General features: G+C 39.8%; 1 protein-coding gene across 4 annotated transcripts in view; it reads right to left on the reverse strand.

Moving 5' to 3' along the window:
* Positions 1 to 13,764, reverse strand: part of Ndc1 (NDC1 transmembrane nucleoporin) — a 50,993-nt gene that overhangs the window by 35,907 nt on the left and 1,322 nt on the right. For 2 of the 4 annotated variants that reach the window (XM_010610361.3, XM_010610359.3), the window contains exons 2-6: positions 12,815 to 12,935; positions 12,124 to 12,225; positions 10,158 to 10,332; positions 8,000 to 8,047; positions 7,239 to 7,377 (exon numbers count right to left, since the gene is read on the reverse strand). In XM_010610361.3, coding sequence (XP_010608663.1) covers positions 7,239 to 7,377; positions 8,000 to 8,047; positions 10,158 to 10,332; positions 12,124 to 12,225; positions 12,815 to 12,935 — 585 coding nt within the window. The remainder of the gene's footprint in view (positions 1 to 7,238; positions 7,378 to 7,999; positions 8,048 to 10,157; positions 10,333 to 12,123; positions 12,226 to 12,814; positions 12,936 to 13,764) is intronic. The other 2 variants (XM_010610360.3, XM_010610362.3) reach the window with 2 other exon arrangements.

Consider the following 13,764-nt stretch of genomic DNA (forward strand, 5'->3'; position numbering starts at 1 on the left):
AAAAAAAAAAAAAAAAAAAAAAAAAACCAGCAACAACACAGAAATCCCCCTTTATCCATGGCGGATACTCTTCCAAGACCTCCAGTAAGTGCCTGACACCATGGAAAGTACTGAACCTTACATGTAGTTTATTTCTATAATACACTGTATATACTTATGGTAAATAATATAATAAATTAGGCACAGTAACAATTAACAAGTAATAAAATACAACAACTAAAATAATATGCTTTAACAAAAAGTATTTAAAAGTTATGACTTATTTATTTCAGGAATTTTCTATTTAATATTAAGATTGTGGCTGACCACAATAAAAATGTAAGTAAGTAAAAATGTGGAAAGTAAAACCAGGGGGAATAGGAGACTACCATAGCAACAACAGTGGCTATCATCCTTGAGGTACTTACAATATACCCAGAACTGCCCTAAACATATTTTATGCATTAAGTTGTAAGAGAGAAATGGCACAGAGAAAGGGCCTGTCCTCAGAGAAAGCTGTCTGTACTATGGCAACCAGGAAGCAGAAAGAGAAAAGAGAGATATCCTTTGAGATCACACCTGCAGTGACCTACCTCCTTCAACCAAGCCTCACCTGTACAACACATTTAGCTACAAACTCATCAGTGGACTAATCCATACATGCACATAACACCTCCATTATCTAACCACCATTTAAAAGCCCCGCCTCTGCCAGGCATGGTGGCGCATGCCTGTATTCCCAGCACTCAGGAAGCTGAGCCAAGAGGATCACTGTGAGTTTGAGGTTAGCCTAGGCTACACCGTAAGTTCAAAGACAGCCTGAACTACACAGCAAGACTTTAAATGAATGAATGAATGCCCTACCTCTAAGCACATGAAGCTCTGGTGGGGAGGGGCATTTCTGACACGAATCATAACATTTTGTTACTGGCTCCGGAAAAACTCATGTATGTTTTCATGTAAAATTTATTTAGTCTCTTTAAGAGTGACTAAAGTCTTAATAGTTTTAGCATTGCTGAAAAGTCTAAGTCCAAAGTTTCACGTGAGACTAACACAAACTTTAAGCTGTGAACCCCTCTAAAAAGTAAAAAGAAATCTAAATACTATAGATACACAACAATATACAAGGGCTTAAGACAAACTAAAAGGAACAGAAAGATAAAAAGGAAACAGAACCAGGTAGAGCAAATATTGTATCTTTCAGCTCTAGCACTCAGGGCAAGGTGTGGCGAGATGTGTGCTCCAAAGGACGTGGGCAATCCTGCCCTCCAGCTTGCCAGTTACAGCCCTCATTGCCTCTTTCTTGGGCTGGCTTTGTTCAACATCTGTGGCTTTTTCCAGATGCTCTACCTTCCTGATTTTTCCAACTTCTGGGGGTCTCTACTGTACTTTTGGTTTTAAACACAATTTTACACACTGCCCTCTCTGGGCCATTTCTGCCCAGTCTCCCAGATCTTTTTCTAAAATCTGAGTAAAAGCCTCTTTGACCCAACTTTTTTATTTTGTATGTCTGTAAAACCAATGCCCATGTAGCTGTCACCAAGGTCAGCTGTCTGCTCAGGCAGTAGCTGGGTACCCTTGGATTATCACTATAGAGGCTTTCCAGTGCCTGGATGGTTGAGCACTATTAAATTAATTTTGGCAAACCAATTTTTGGACTGGGGATCAAACTTTTGATCTTTAAATCCCCAGCCCATGAGGACTCTCTTTTTAATGCAAAGTGTTTTACTTTTTGTACCTTTGACCCAGGGAAAGGTAGGGTCTTAATGATTTTTGAGATGTCCTTAAGCCATCTTTTTTATTGTCCTGATGTAAGGTTCTTCTTGTTTTTTGTTGTTGTTATTGTTTTTTGGGTACTGGGGAACCTTGCACTTATGAGACAGGCAGCAGAACCACTGAGCTAAATCCCCAGTCCCGTAAGGGTCTTCTTTAAAATCTTTTTTATCAATAAAACTCTTCTGCCAAAACTTTACAGGTCCCAACTTTACAGGCCCTATCTCTTTGGTAACCAGAAAAGATTTTTAAATTACTTAGCTCTGTCTTTTGGTCCTGGTTCTCATGGTAGATAAGGCTAAAAGTTACCAGGAGGACCCACACCAAACCTCAACATCACTTTGAAATTTTCTCTGCCAGATTAATTAGTACATCATAACTTAATCTCAGTCTCCTGCAAAGTCTCAGCATATGATCAAAAAGTGGACAAATTTTCTACCACTGTGTAACACACATGGCCTTTAACCTGTCAATGGAATCCTTGTTCTTAACTGAAACCTCCTGAGCCTGGTCTTTACAGTGTGCATTTTTACCACCAATTTGGTCTTTTGAGATCCAACCAGAATCTCTCGTCAATGTCCACTTACAGCACTACAGGGATTTTCTAGTCAGTATCTACAAAGCTTTCCAAACTCCTTTTGAGAACCAGTGTCAAAGGCTTCTAAACTACATGTCACACAAATGACCACGCTTAGTGCCAAAGTGTGTCTTAGTCACTTTCTCATCATTGAGACACAATATCTGATACCCAAATGCCAGGCAAGGTGGCACACGCCTGGAATCCCAGCACTCGAGAAGGTGAGGCAGGAACACTACCATGAGTTCAAGGCCAGCCTGGGCTACCTAGCGAGTTCAAGCCCAGCCTACATTACAAAGCGAGACTCTGTCTCAAAAAAACAAAATAAAAAAAAACAATATCTCAGACCCACAACTTTAAAGAAGAGGTTTGTTTTGGCTCATAGTTTCAGAGGATTCAGTCCATGGTCAGCAGGCTACAAGGAATAAAGGACATGGTAGAAAGGAATGGCAGAAAAAAATCTGTTCATTTCATGGTAGCTCGGCAGTAGAGAAGGGAGGAACCAGGGAGGGAGATATACCCTTCTAGGTCACACACCCAGTGAACCACCTCTTCCTATCAGGCCCCACCTCATAACATATTCAGCTATCATATAAACTCATCAGAATGATCCACTGGTGAGTACAGCACCCCCATGATTCAACCACCTTCCAAGAGCCCCAGCTCTGAGTTCAAGAGGCTTTGGGGAGGGGATTCTTGATATAAATCATAATAGGAGGCTACCACCACAAGAATAGCATGTAACATTCTTAGGGTACTTCCCATTAACACATTCATGACAAGACTGTAATTCCTGTCTCCCTGCTGGGTGGCTCTGATTTAAATTCCATTGTCTGATGTTAAATAGTTAACCACAGGTGGTTCAAACTACCTGTGGGGCAGTCATGCGTGTACCACTGGTGGTGCAAGCCAGGAGAAACACATAAATCCATTTAAAACTCTTAACAACTTATGAGGAGGCTCTATTATTACCCTCATCTTACAGATAAGGAAATCAAAGCACAACGGGTTAAATAATAATGTGACTAGCTGGCAAAAGGAAAGTAAGAGATATGAATCCAATCAGGCTGGCCTCGGAGTGTGTAATCTTAAAAATAATGCACATTTGGGCTGGGGATTTAGCTCAGTGGTTCTGATGCCCACCTTGCAAGCACAAGGTCCCTAGTTCTATCCCTGGTACCAAAATAATAATGATAATAATAATGCACACTGCCTTTACATTAAATTGTCTGCAGAAAAATGGGAGGTAATAAAGAAGATACTAACTAGACCTGGAATCAGGAGATGTTGAGCCCTACTGTTTTCTCTTTCTATACAACTCCAAACAAATTACATTTCTCTAATTATATGTAAGATAAGACTGAACCGGTTAAAAATAAATAGTTCCTTAGTGGGTACCTGCTAATTCTAACAATCTAAGAGAAAAGAATCAAATAAAAAAAATACCAAATTTTTTTCTTGAAAACCCTGCACTTATAAGGGTTGTCTGCTTCCTCTCCTTTCCACTCTTCACCCCCTAAAATACCAATGGAAAACATAAATTATTGTAAAGAATATTAGGAAACCTAATTAATAAATTAAATTTTCTAAATTCTGCCTTTTTTGGTGTTATAATAGGACTGGTCTTCTTTAAGAAATTATAGAAACTAAAGAATAGCAATGAATCATGGTACTGGGCAAAAATTACATCTTTATAACCTCTCTGCAGATACCTGCATCATCTTACAAACAGCAGCCCATATAAATAAATATAAACTCTGCAACCTCAATCATATTGGTTATTCAAATATTTTCAAAGCACAAGAAGTGGAATTGTACTATTCCATGCAGCCACTGGGTGCTACCGCCCTGTCCTGATACTGCAGCTCTCCCCTAAACCATTACCCATAAGGGTATGGAGGGGGCCTGAGAAGTAGGGAGACAGTTTAATAGATCCACAGACACTACTTCCCCTTGATCCCAAGCTGAAGAGCTTTCAAATTCCTTGTAGGATTTCTGTGATTTAGCTATGAGTTACACTTTCCTGAATATTTACTATGCAGCAGGCAATAGGCTAAATATTCTATAAACCCCTCAGTTAATGTTTTCAACAGTCTTACTGGCCTAGAGTTTGACAAACCCCGTCCCTTTTTGGGCAGGGGTACCAGGGATTGAACTTGAGACCTTGTGCTTCTAAGGCAGATGGCAGAACCACTGAGCCAAATCCCAGACACAAGCCCTGTCTTGAGGTATATTTCTTTGTCATTTTACTACACACAAACATTCTGCTTTTCCCTATCAGCCAATCATTAATAATGTGGTAAGGGTGGGGCCAGGGATTTAACTCAGTGGTTCTGCGGCCTGTCTTGCAAGCCCAAGGTCCCAAGTTCAATACCCAGTACCCAAAAAAAAAAAGGAAAAATCTAATAGGCATAAAGGCAAATTGGTTAAAATTACATTTTAAAAATATCTAATTTTTCACAGGTTACATGTAAAGGTAATTACTACACAGTATACATAAGGGGCTACTTATGTAACTCTATCCATAAAATATTACAGGTATACCTATGTGTTAATGTACAGTAAAGGGTCTGGAAAAATAAACTGATAACAATGGTTAACAGGTACAAAGATTGAGTATGGCCAGGGAGTAGTAGAGGGAGACTTTTAATTTATCTATGGTACAGTATTCAAATATTTCATCATAAAAATGTTACCATTTTTATTGGAATGAAGACTGACAGCACCAAAAATGATAATGATAACAGTTGTTACTCTTCACAAAAAAATATCTTTTTTAAAGGTCTCACATTTTCTAGTGAGCTTAGCTGCTAAAGAAGTAAATGAGGAGGGCCAGGGATATAGCTCAGTGGCTCCGCCACATGCCTGGCAAGCTCAAGGTCCCAAATTAGATCTCTGGCACAGAAAAGTGGGGGGGGCAGGGATTTGGCTCAGTGGTTCCACCACCTGCCTCGCAAGCACAAGGACCGGAGTTCAATCCCTGGTACCAAAAAAAAAAAACAAACACAAACAAACAAAAAAAAAGAAGTAAATGAGGGCCAGGGATGTAGCTTAGTAGTGCAGCACCTGCCTGACATGCTCAAGGCCCTGAGTTTGATTCCTGGTACCAAAACAAAACCTTAAGACGTAAATGGACAGAGTACAGTGGTGCTTGCCTGTAATCCCAGCATTTAGGAGGCAAGAACTCATTTCAAAAATAAATGTCCAGCCAGGCATGGGGCCACACACCTGTAACCAGCACTCAGGAGGCTGAGGCAGGAGGATCACTACCAATTTGATTCCTGCCTAGTTTACAAAATGAGTTCAAGGCCTGAACTACACACAGAGACCCTGTTCCCCGCCACCTTCAAGAAAAGAAATCCAGAATTTTATCAAAAGAAATTACAAAAAAATTCTGGTACTAAATTTTATAAATTTGGTATTATATGGTAGAGACAATTTATGAGCGTTGTCAACTACTAGACTACTCCTAAACAGCACATCTGTGATGTTAAACATCTGGTTACTTCCAGCAAAGTAATCTGCGGCATCTCATTTTTCTCTAACTCTTCCCCTCACTGTCTATACTCTTTATTATGTTTGGCTCTAAATTCACTTACCAAGGTTTTTCTCCTTGTGAAACTTTGAGGTAGCAAAGTTGGTATCCTACTTTTAATTCATCCTTATAAGCTAAAAAGGGCTTTTAATCAAGGCCTTTTTCTTCACTCAGACTGCAGGAAGGTAAGGGCCAGATTCTTCAGTAAGCATTATCTCTGCAGAATGGGTACTCTTAGCAGACTGTTCTCATGGATGCCACAGGCATATGTGACAATTTTAGCTGTCACACCTGAACAGAACCCGAACACACCACTCTCATAGGTTATATTCCCATTATGCCATATCATTTTCACACATCCGTTACTCCTACCAGTGTGGGTTCTCACAGAAAGGGGCTAGTTTGAACATTTTTGCTCCATGCCAGTCCTCAGCCTGGCAGACCAGGAACAAAGTGGATTACAAACAACACAATGAGGAGTAGAAACAGGCTGGGAGGAGCCCAGATGTAACACTGAGACTTCTCAACCGATGGTTCTCCCTCCTGCCAGAAGAGGTGACTTCTAAGTTCCAGAACAATTCCTATCAGATTAGTTGTTTAAAAACCCACTCAAGAAAAAGACAAAAAACAACAACAACAACAACAAACATCGAAGGGCCAGGGATATAGCTCAGCAGCACACTGCTTTCCTGGCGGGCGTGAAAGACCTGAGTTCAATCCCCACTTCCCAAAAAACAAAGAACCCACTGAAAGATAGTTTATACTACATCATTCAAACCAGGTGAAAGTGTTATTTCTTTACACGCATATTGTTCTGAAAAGGATGTGAGAGTATTCTAAAACCAGTGATGTAGCCTCAAGCTCATGAGATCCTCAAGTTCAAAGACAAGCTTATAGCTGCACAAAGGTATTCTTCATGAATGTTACCCTCCTCCTCCTCGTCTTCCTCCTCCTCAGCCTTGCTAGGTCACAGCAAGTGCCACAACCTAGCAGGGAGGTAGAAAAAGCAGTGCTAAGACTAGCAACAAGGGGTAGTTACAGCTCTCAAAAATACGATAAAGTCTCATGAATTTAGAGGATTTCAGTCTTACGTTTTGTTGATCGACTCTTGAATTAACCATATGAGGACTGTTAAATATATTCACCAAGGAAATTTTTTTTAATCTTTTGTTTCTTCGAGACAGGGTCTCACTATGTAGTTGAGACTGACCTAGAACTCACTATGTAGCCCAGGCTGGTCTCGAACTCACAGCGATCCTCCTGCCTCAGCCTCCCGAGTGCTGGGATTACAGGCGTGTGCCACCACGCCCGGCCACCAAGGAAATTTTAATGCTGTCAAATTCTGGTATCAGTAATGCTTGAATGATCTCTTACCTGTATTATTGGAAACTGAAGGTAGTTCATGTTGTTAACAAAATACAGAAGACTATAGCTATAGCCCATGAATGCTCCAGCCAGTAGAAAAAAAAGATGATGTTCATTTAAGCAGGTTTGTGCAACAGGTCTATCTAAGCTGAAGAAGAAAAGTTATTAACTGTTAGAGACACAGATCACTGTTTGGGGCTTCATATTTACTGAAGCCAAATAAAAAATTTACCAAAGGCAAAGTTCTCACTTAATGTCCAAATTCTAACAAAATGGCTCATTTTAGGTAAGTGTGAGCAAAAGATTAACAAGCCTCTTTATCAAAGGGAAGAGATTCTTTTTTTTGTTTGTTTTTTTTATTACCAGGGATTGAACTCGGGTCCTTGTGCTTGCAAGGCAGGCCACCGAACCGCTGAGCTAAATCCCCGGCCCAGGCAAGAGATTCTGACTCTCGCTGTTGCCCTATAAACCCGATGTGGGTAAGAATGTCTATAATGGAAGTGATATCACTTATAATTTGGTAACCACATCTGGAATGAGAGGAATCATAAACAAACTATATAAACCTAAGATTGTCATGGCTTCTTTCCATGTTGTCTCTCACACCAGACATCCCTCTCAGGACCTCTACACGCTATGGCTATAAAGTTGCTATAAGAGATACCAGATCCCTTGGGGCACAAAGCCTTTGAGGCAGGAAAATCCATACTGTGTGACATGGATCCCCACTCTTGTACCTGAACTGACTCACAGTCAAAGAAAGAACTCACAAATGGTGTGGGGCTTGCTGCCTGTACGAATGGAGTCCAGAACTCCTGCTGAATGAAGAAAAAGTCATGATGTTTCCCAGATGACAATCTAGAGTTGTGAAGTTCTGAATATTTAGTTAAATCCAAGAGGATTCCCTTGGTGGACACACAGTAGTGTCATAAGCCACTACTCTATCATCTTTTTCTTACATCCTTTAATTTTAAGCACAAGATTTTGGTGATCAAGCTCTTAAAACTCCTCGGCATTTCTATAATCCAGCAAACATCCGAGGGTGTTCAGAGGGAACATATGATTGAGTAAGAGTCAACTTCCCATGGAGTACAGACGCCCTGGATACCCTGACATCCATCTCCATAAGATTCCAGATTGATTGTTTTCTGGAGCCTGAGCTACAAGATGAGGAAGAGATTAGTCGCACTAAGGTCTCTGACACTGAAATCACTAGTAAATGTATTTATAACAAGTTACTCTTCTCAACAACTTGTTGAGAAGCCTTCACTGCCATCTCTGCTGAAGAGATCAGCAAAAGAAAAAAAAGAAAAAAAAAAAAAAAGAAGACTCATCCAGGCTTAGCAACCCTTATTCACAATAAGCCTATATTCCCAGATGTCTTTTACCATTTCATGTTTGCCAATAGGACAGTTTGCACTAAAGAAAACTCATCCCAAAAAGGAATAAAGAAAAAAGAAACTTCCTCTTAAAATGGCTGAGCACAAAAAGTAAATCAAGTATTCAGTACAGCCGGACATGGTGGTGCACGCCTGTGATACCAGTGCTGGGGAGGCTAAGGCAAGAGGATCACTGCATGTGAGGCCAGCCTGAGTTACACAGTTCAAAGCTAGCCTGATCTACAGTGTGAGACCCTGTCTCAAAAAACCAAAAAAACAAACAAACAAAAAAACTCTGGTAATCTATTTTGCAGTGCTGAGAACTGAATTCACGGACTCACTCATACCAGGTAAGTGCTCTACCACATAGCTATAAGCCACGGCCCTCTTAATTTTTAAAGTCAAAAATATCAACATGTAATTTTTATTTTTTCTGGTACTGAGGATTGAACCCAGGGCTTCACGTAGGCTAAGCAAACACTCTACTACCAGTGTGCTACATGCCCAGCTCCTTTTGTTTTATTTTGAGAAAGGGTCTCATTAAGCTGCCCAAGCAGGGCTTCAAATGTAGTCCTTCTTCCTTTGCCTCCAGAGTAGCTGGGATTACAGGCTTGCATCACCACGCCTCGCTCAACTTGTGACTCATGTATATCAATGCCATGTTAAACTGTTAACCCTAACCCTAAGTTTCAAAATTTAAAAAGCTCTGTAAAGAAGGCAGTTATAATCATTTCTAAATTCTTCCTTTTAATTCCTTTCCAAAACACCTTCCCTTCAAACTCCGACCTACATACAAACCTACTTTCAAGAACACCTACAGATCCTCCCTCCTTTTGAACTCCCTCAGGTTCTATCCCCACATCTCACTTCCTTTTTCCCATTATATTCACCTATTTTAATTTTCCTAATGTTCTCAGCAATCAAGGAACTTAGTCTATTTTTTTTCTTTTTTTTTTGGTACCGGAGATTGAACTTGGGTCCTTGCGCTTGTAAGGTAGGCCACCGAACCGTTGAGCTAAATCCCCGGCCCTTAGTCTATGTTTTAATCACTCTCATAAATCCAACAGCACTTAGAACAGAGCATGTTCTATACACAAATGTTTTAAAATTTTTGCTAAATTCAACAAACATAAGACATCAAGGGCCAGAGATTTAGTTCAGTGGCTCCACTGCCTGCCTTGCAACTGCAAGGTCCTGAGTTCAATCCCCAGAACCAAAAGGGGAAAAAAAAAAAAAAAAAAAAGACATCCAAAATGTCTGATGTTGCTGGGCTTGGTGGAGCACATCTGTACTCCCAGCACTCTGGAGGCTGAGGCAGGAGGACTGATGTGAGTTCAAGGCCAGCCTGAACTACACAGTAAGACCCTGTCTCAAAATAAATAAATAAATAAATAAATAAAAATAAAAATGAAACTGATGTATACAAGTAAGCACCTGTGATAGAAGTCTGGAAAACAAAGAACGTCCATAAATTATTAACCTATATGGGTCACCTTTGGCTTAGTAACTGAAGCAGGCTATTTAGAAAGAAAAAACACATTTATGTTACCCCTCAGCACCCGTGCAGGGCACCACCAGGAAACTGTACTGGCCCTTCGTCATCACGGCTGCACACCAGGCCATCACCATCCCCATCGCCGCATGAACAAACGAGTGCAAGAGCTGCTGAGGGTGCAAGATCTTCCCTATCAGCGCCAGTCTGGAGCAGGGAATGGATGGCACAACTGCAAAGAAAATGCATTACTATGGCTCTACGCTTGCACCGTATGAAATCAGAGAATCTCAATTATTCCCTCTCATCCCTCCAAAAATATTCCAGGGCCAGAAAGAAACCCATAATCCAACACAAAACATAGTAGGGAAAGACTGTAAGCTTAAAAAGAAAGAAAAACCTGAAACTAGCACTCAGAAGCTGAGATACACGGATCACTGTGCTAGGCTACCAGCTGCAGGGTAAGTTCAAGGCCAGCCTGAACTGCACAGTGAGACCCTGTCTTAAGAAGGAAAAAAAAAATGCTGAGACAAGAACAAATAAAGACAAGCATACACCAAAAGAAGAAAAGTCAAAGAATGCAGAGATGAAACCTAGAGAGAGCATATTTAATATCTTTTTTAAAAATTAAAATTTCCTGATGGCTGAAGTAATGCCAACCCTGGCACTCTCCTAAGCATCATAGATCACCATGAGTTTGCGACCAGCCTGGGCAACAATGTGTTCAAAACCAGCCTGAACTACAAAGAAAGACCCTGTCTCAAAAAAACAAAACAAACAAATAAAAATAAAAAGTTCCTATCCTCTAGCAAGTTTTCTCTATTTCAACATCTGAAACTGCCCTTACATGATTCATCTGTGAAAAATAACCACATAGTAGGCAAACATTGGCAACATTGAATACTAAAATAAATGTTGGTATGGGATTATTATTCTGTTTTTGAGAAGGGCTCTGACTACAATTGATCCCAAAATCACGGACTCAGGAGATCCTCATGCCTCAGCCTCCAGAGTAGCTGGGACTATAAGCATTCATGCAACACAGTGTTGACACCCTATGGGAATTTTTAGTAACTTTCTGACAATTAAAGTATTCTAGAAGAGACTGAAGTGACATAAGGGCAGTGACTGTAGGTGGGAAGAGACATTTACCTCTGCAAATAGCTAGCCCCAAGGCCCCCTGGCCTATCTATGCAGGTACTAGCCTTTTAATATACTCAAAAAGAAAGACACAGAGGGGAAGCAGAAAACCAAGTGTGAAAGGAGGAGAGGGCTTAGGTACTTTGCACTTTGGGGAACAGAATGCCATCACCTCTTTCTTCCCCAAGAAATGCCCCAAGTGTTGACTGGCTGTGGGACTGACCTCTAACACTGAGTACGCCAACTTCTCCTGTCACTCCACCTTCTTACATGCTAGGTCAGTGCTGGCAAACCTACGCCACATGTGGCACACTGGGCATGCAGTACCCACTGTCAGTATTTGAGCCAAGTCGCCCCAGCAGCCACGCATCAGGTAACAGTTGTTTTTTCAAACTAAAAACCTCAGTATTCATGTTTAATTGCAACGTTGGCACTTAAAAAGTGAATTTCAGGTTGCAACTTGGCCACTCACTCTAAAAGGTTCAACATCACTGTGCTATATCTTCTCTCTGGAACATCACTTTCCTTCTTTGTCTACTTACTACAGCTCTTCTTCCAAGATTTGGTTTAAAGAATCCTCCTCGTACCCAACCAATCATTCTACTCCACCACTTCGATAGCTCTATACATTTGATTATTCTAGGTACTCTACATAAGAAGAATCAGGCAAGATTTGTCCTAAGAGGTCTAAATATACTTTAAGAGAAACTAGCACCAAAATGAAGTATAAGGTACAATATTTAAAGTATATGATTCTGTACATATCTTTAAAATCCTGACACAGAGCTCAGCCTATTAGACAGATCCATATGCAAAATGCACTGAGTCTTCCCTTAGTAAGCTAAATTCGAATTTTTTAAAAGGTTAAACATTTAAAACTCACCTGCATAGAACTCAACATTGAAAATACTTATTATTATTATTACCACTGATAGCAGCAGGAGGTAAAAGACTACATAGGAACTGTACAGGTCACTGAAAGAATCTAAAACATGAAAAGATGAATTAGTAAGGTTTATTCAGGTTTGTGGTCATATTCAGGACACTGCAATATAAAAACTGTGAACCACAACTATAACTTTTAACTTTAATACTTATCTTTGCTCTAAGAATATTTTTTCTCTAAGAATTTAATTATACACTGCTTACAAGTCCAAATGGACATCAACTCAAGTGTGAATTATTTGGATATGGCTCTAGATACTTTAAAACTACAATACAATTTATTTTAAATGACTTATACCTCAGCCCTCTATCTACAATTTTAAATAGATGACAGGAACAGTTCTTTTTTACAAAGAGAAACAATATCAATAAAACTATAAAGTGGAAAGACAAACAAAAATTAAGCTTTCCTTTATGTGGTCATCTAAAGATCTCTTTTTTGTTCCTGTCATCATAGTCTGATGGACTTATTACTTTGGTAGTGTGTTATACAGAGTGCCTTAAACTTATTTCAAGTAAATGTTTTGATATATCAATATCAATTTAAAAATAAATTATTTGAAACACAATGCAACTGTGTTGAGAAGTAGGCCTTATAAATTTGTTTTCTTAAATCAAATATCACTTACTTGATAGCCATTGTATGGGATGAAATAAATCAATGCTGCTGAAGATTATAAACACTGTTGTACATACAGGCAGAAGCACCACAGACCAAACAATACTTGCAACTATCCTCCAACCCAAAACCTAAAATTAAACAAACAAATCCCCTCAAGCATAAAGTCAGTTAAACTTCATAATGTTATGCAAATCCTCTCTTCATACAGGCTGTTAATCATAGTGCTTATATACTATACATAAACCCAAATAGTTACTATTATTAATAACATTGTATACCACTACAGAACCCTGTCTTATCGGTGAACTGATGCTCGCATTATGTCCAGAGTCAGGTGCAATATCAAATACCACATTCTGAGGTGGGAGGGGCTGAGATAATCAGGTTTATTTATCTTTTGCAGTACTAGGGATTGAACCCAGGATCTTAAACATGCTAGGCAAGTGCTCTACAACTGCAGCCTTCTTATTTGGTTTTATAAATACATTTTATGGCAACTAATACTTGTATCTCTAAATTTGATAGCTATATGAATATCTAAAGACTATATACACTTTAAGATTGCCACGATATGTGCTCCTTACTGGGCAACTATTGCATTATGGCACTGTAGTCCTGTCTGAATTGCCAGCGCCTACTACAAAGTGGTCAAAGATTTACTGTTGACTACGTAAATACGAGAGGAAATGAGGTGTTTCAAAACATGAAAATCACAAGTGAATTTATGTTCTAGAATGTTTGTGTTTACTGTAAAGTGGCTCAAAAGAAAATGTATCAGAAGGAACCAGATCCAGATCGCAGACACAGCAGTTAGGGGCAGTCCCCCACATTAGCCCATGCCAAATTACAGTTAATATCGAAATAAAGGGCAGCAGGGCTGAGGATGTAGCTCAGCGGCTCCAGAGCTGCCGGATAAGCGGAAGGTCCTGAGTTCAATTCTTAGTTGGGGCGGGGGGG

This window comes from Fukomys damarensis, unplaced genomic scaffold (assembly GCF_012274545.1).
Source record: "Fukomys damarensis isolate Sample0158 unplaced genomic scaffold, DMR_v1.0_HiC HiC_scaffold_23, whole genome shotgun sequence".
Lineage (NCBI taxonomy): Eukaryota > Metazoa > Chordata > Mammalia > Rodentia > Bathyergidae > Fukomys > Fukomys damarensis.